At 38.5% G+C, this 4,409-nt stretch overlaps 1 protein-coding gene across 1 annotated transcript; it reads left to right on the plus strand.

Moving 5' to 3' along the window:
* Positions 1-2,781: 2,781 nt before the first annotated feature.
* On the plus strand, positions 2,782-3,336 carry LOC138891622 (uncharacterized). Its single transcript, XM_070175232.1, has one exon. It carries the CDS (start codon positions 2,782-2,784, stop codon positions 3,334-3,336), a length of 555 nt encoding a protein of 184 aa, XP_070031333.1.
* Positions 3,337-4,409: the final 1,073 nt, after the last annotated feature.

Here is a 4,409-nt window from a genome sequence, read left to right on the forward strand (position 1 = left end):
GGGTAATTGGGTCGAGTCCGGTGAGGTTTTGAAATGAATTGAGACACTTAATCTCCAAGATGAAAACTAAAGATGAAAAGGTTGACCGGATGTTGACTTATGTGTAAACAATCCTGAAATAGATATATGATGATTCCAATAGCTCCGAATGGTTATTTTGGACTTAGGAGCGTGTCCGTAAACTTATTTGGAAGTCCGTAATTAAAATAGGCTTGAAATAGCTAAAATAGAAATTTAAGTTTGGAGGTTAGACTGGGAGTTGACTTTTTGATATCAGGGTCGGAATCCGATTCTGGAAATTTGAATAGGTCTGTAATGTTATTTATGACTTGTATGCAAAATGTGAGGTCAATCGGACTTGATTTGATAGGTTTCGGCATCGAATGTAGAAGTTGGAAATATTTAGTTTTATTAGGTTTGAATTGGGGTAGGATTCGTGGTTCTAGCGTTGGTTGATGTGATGTGAAGTTTCAACTAAGTTCGTATGATATTTTAGCACTTCTTGTTGTATTTGGTTGAAGTCCCATGGGCCTCGGTTGAGTTTTGGATGGTTAAACGGATCAAAGTTGGACTTAGAACAAAGCTGGAAGTTGTAGCCTACTGATGCAATCGCACTTGCGGAGTTTGGTTCGCATGTGCGAGCCCGCAGATGTGAGCCTGGAAAGAGCAGAAGCGAGTAGGGGCTGGTGAGGCAGAGTGCGCTGGTGTGAGCATTTTACCACACCTTCGAGGTCACAGGCGTGAAGAAAAGCGCGAAGAAGCGGAGGCAGCACTGTGGACGATCGCAGAAGAGGACATTTTGTCGCACTTGCGAGACCGCAGATGTGGAGAAGTTGATCGCAAGTGCGACATGCCCTGGACAGAATAAATTGGAGGGGTTGCGGGATTTTGGAATTTTTGGACATTTCCAACATGGCTTTTGGCAATGTTGCAGAGAGAATTCACGGGAAATCTTGAGGTAAGTCACTTGTGATAATTGTTAGTCAATAATATTGGATTATCATTGAGTATTTCGACTAGATTACATGTTTTTGAAATGAAATTAAGAGATTTGGACCTAGGGGTTTCAAAATAAGAATTTGAGATTTGGAGGCCGAGTTGATGTTAGAATTTAGTAGATTTGGTATGGTTGGACTCGTGGTTGAATGGGCATTCATATTTTGTAACTTTTGTCGGGTTCCGAGATGTGGGCCCCATAAGAGATGTTTGAGTTAAATTTCGAATTTTGTTCGAAAATTAGTATTTTTTATGGAATTAATTTCAATAATTTGTATTGATTGAATGGAATTAATTATGACTAGATTCGAGGCGTTTGGATACCGATTCGCGAGGAAAAGGCATAGCGGAGTAAAGTATTGCACGGTTGGAGGTATGTAATACTTCTAAACTTGGTTCTGAGTGTATGAATCCCCGAATTTGGTGTTATATAAATTGTTTGGAGGTGAGGCACCCGATAGTTGTCGACTGTGTGGACGTGCACCATTGTTGTGACTTGAATAAATTCTGTGAAGTTGTAAAAATTAATGAATCATGTTATTATGCTAATATTCTCCACGTGTTAGGAAATTGAGTTGAGACTCGTATTCAAGATCATGATTAGGCTACGTGCAAATATTTTTGGACCCACAGGGTCGTGTTGCTGTTGAATTTAATTATTTTAAAAATGTATATTTCATACTCAATCATGTTCATCCATTGTGAGGATATTTATGGGATCGGGGTTGCCCGCCTACAATAGGCCATATTGGCTTTATATATATTATTATTATATGGAACGAGGATGCCCGCCTGCAGCATGCCTTATAGGATTTATTATTATACGGATCGGGACTGTCATCCTGCAGTAGCCTATATCGGCTTTATATTACTCTTGGGCTGAAGGAGCCCCTCCGGAGTCTGTAACCCCCATAGTGAGCGTAGATGATTATATATTCGGGATGGACTTCCTAGGGCATGGACTTGCCTTATTTATATTTGTCATGAATTTCTCTAGACATGGATCTTATCCGAATCTTTTACATTTGGGGATAAATTACCCAGGCTGGATTGATCTTATACGGTACTGAGTCACTGACTGTCAGTTGATGTATATATATATACGTGATGAAATTTCCGTGGGCTGGATTGGCCATATACAATATTAAGTGACCGAGTAATTTTTAATCGTGTGAACACAAGTGTTTTCCACTAAGATGTCATAATCCTCAAATTATTCAGAATTGATCTATTTTACTTGTACTGAATTAACTGTAGAACTTGAAAGGATGCCTACCTTTATGTACTGTTATTTCTATACTGGACTATACTTGCGGAGCTCGTCACTACTTTCAGCCCAGAGACTAGTCTTGTTACTTATTGAGTTGGTTTACTCATACTACACTCTACAACTCATGTGTTATATCTCAAAGTGCTATCAGTTGGAGACTAGCAATGTAGATGTCTGGATTCCACTGACCTTGTCTCTCTTTCTTTTGGTTATTATACTGTTCTATACTTTCAGACAGTGTTTTTATCAGTCAGACTTTGTATTCATTTCGATGCTCATGTACTTAGTGACACCGGGTTTTGGGAGTGTTTTGTATTTGTAATTGTGAGGTTTTCTATGGAAATAAAATATTATGTTTTCAACCTTAAAAGAAATTGCGGTTTATTTAGATTGTCGGCTTGCCTAGTATTGAGATAGGTACCATCATGACAAGTGAGATTTTGGGTTGTGAATTCAAAAATTGCATTATCACAGTTCAGGGCAGAGAAAAATTAGTCGATTTGAACTTTTTAGATATGGTAGACTTTGACATCATAGCTGGCATGGATTGGTTATCTTCTTTTCATGCTATAGTTGATTGCCACGCGAAGACGATTAAATTCTCATTTATTGGGGAAGATCCAGTTATAATTAGAGGTGAAGGGGGTACGCCTGTGGGTAAGTTTATTTCTTACCTTAAGTCTAGAAAACTAGTGAGCAACGGATGTTTGGCATATGCAGCACATGTACGTGATATGAAAGTTGAATCCCCAGTTCTTGAATCAGTACTGATTGTGAACGAACTTTTTGACGTGTTCCCGAATGATCTCCTAGGGATACCACCAGACAAGGAGATTGAGTTTGGAATAGACACATTGCCAGGAACTCAACCAATCTCGATTCCTCCTTACATAATGGCTCTAACTAAGCTAAATGAACTCAAGAAGCAGTTACAAGACCTCTTAGATAAGGGTTTTATTCGACCTAGTGTTTCACCCTGGGGTTCTCCAGTGTTGTTCGGGAAGAATAAGGTTACTATCAAAAATAAATATCCACTACCCATGATAGATGACTTATTTGATCAGTTGTAGGGTGCCAAGTATTTCTCAAAAATAGATCTGAGATCGGGATACCATCATTTAAAAATCAGAGAAGCTAACATCTCCAAAACAGCCTTCAGGATCTGATACGATCACTATGATTTTTTAGTGATGTCCTTTGGGTTAACCAATGCACCAGCAACTTTTATGGATTTAATGAACAGTCTTCAAGACTTTCTTAGATACCTTTGTCATAGTATTTATCGATGATATTTTGGTGTATTCCCGTAGCCGAAAAGAGCATGAGAATCTTTTGAGAATAGTTCTTCAAATATTCAAGGAGCATTAGCTTTATGCCAAATTTTCCAAATGTGAATTTTTGCTCGATACAGTTATATTTTTGGGACACGTGGTCTCAAAAGAAGGCATTAGAGTACACCCATAGAAAATAGAAGCAGTTAAGAGTTGGCCTGGCCGATGATCCCTATAGAGATTCATAGTTTTCTAGGATTGGCAGGTTACTATCGTCGTTTTGTCGAAGGATTATCTTCAGTAGCTGCCCCGTTGACAAAGTTAACTCAGAAAAATGTGAAGTTCCAATGATCTGAAGCTTGTGAGAAAAGTTTTCAAGAACTCAAGAACAAGTTGACTACAACCCCAATCCTGACTCTACCTAGCCCTACAAGTAAATTTATAATCTATTGTGATGCTTCAAGAGTAGGGTTAGGATGTGTTTGTATGCAGAATGACAAGGTAATTGCTTATGCTTCTAGGGAGTTAAAGAATCATGAAAGAAATTATCCTACCCACGATCTTGAGCTAGCGGCAGTTATTTTTGCTAAAAAGTATAGCGTTACTACCTTTATGGAGAACAATGTGACATTTATACATATCACAAAAGTTTGCAGTATATATTCAAGTAGAAAGATTTGAATCTGAGAAAACACATGTGGTTGGAGTTACTTAAAGATTATGATTGTAATATCCTTTACCATCCTAGCAAATCGAATGTGGTTGATGATGCTCTGAGCAGAAGATCCATGGGGAGTTTGACCAGGTTGTCCATGGTCGAATGTGCAATACTTAAGGAAGCCCAACAAATAGCTAGCCAAAGGGTTCGTCTC

The sequence above is a fragment of the Nicotiana tomentosiformis genome, chromosome 1 (assembly GCF_000390325.3).
Source record: "Nicotiana tomentosiformis chromosome 1, ASM39032v3, whole genome shotgun sequence".
Taxonomy (NCBI): Eukaryota; Viridiplantae; Streptophyta; class Magnoliopsida; order Solanales; family Solanaceae; genus Nicotiana; species Nicotiana tomentosiformis.

What these genes read in the sequence shown, in the direction of transcription:
- LOC138891622 (XM_070175232.1), top strand. Translation starts at nt 2,782, where the DNA reads ATGGTAGACTTTGACATCATAGCTGGCATGGATTGGTTATCTTCTTTT.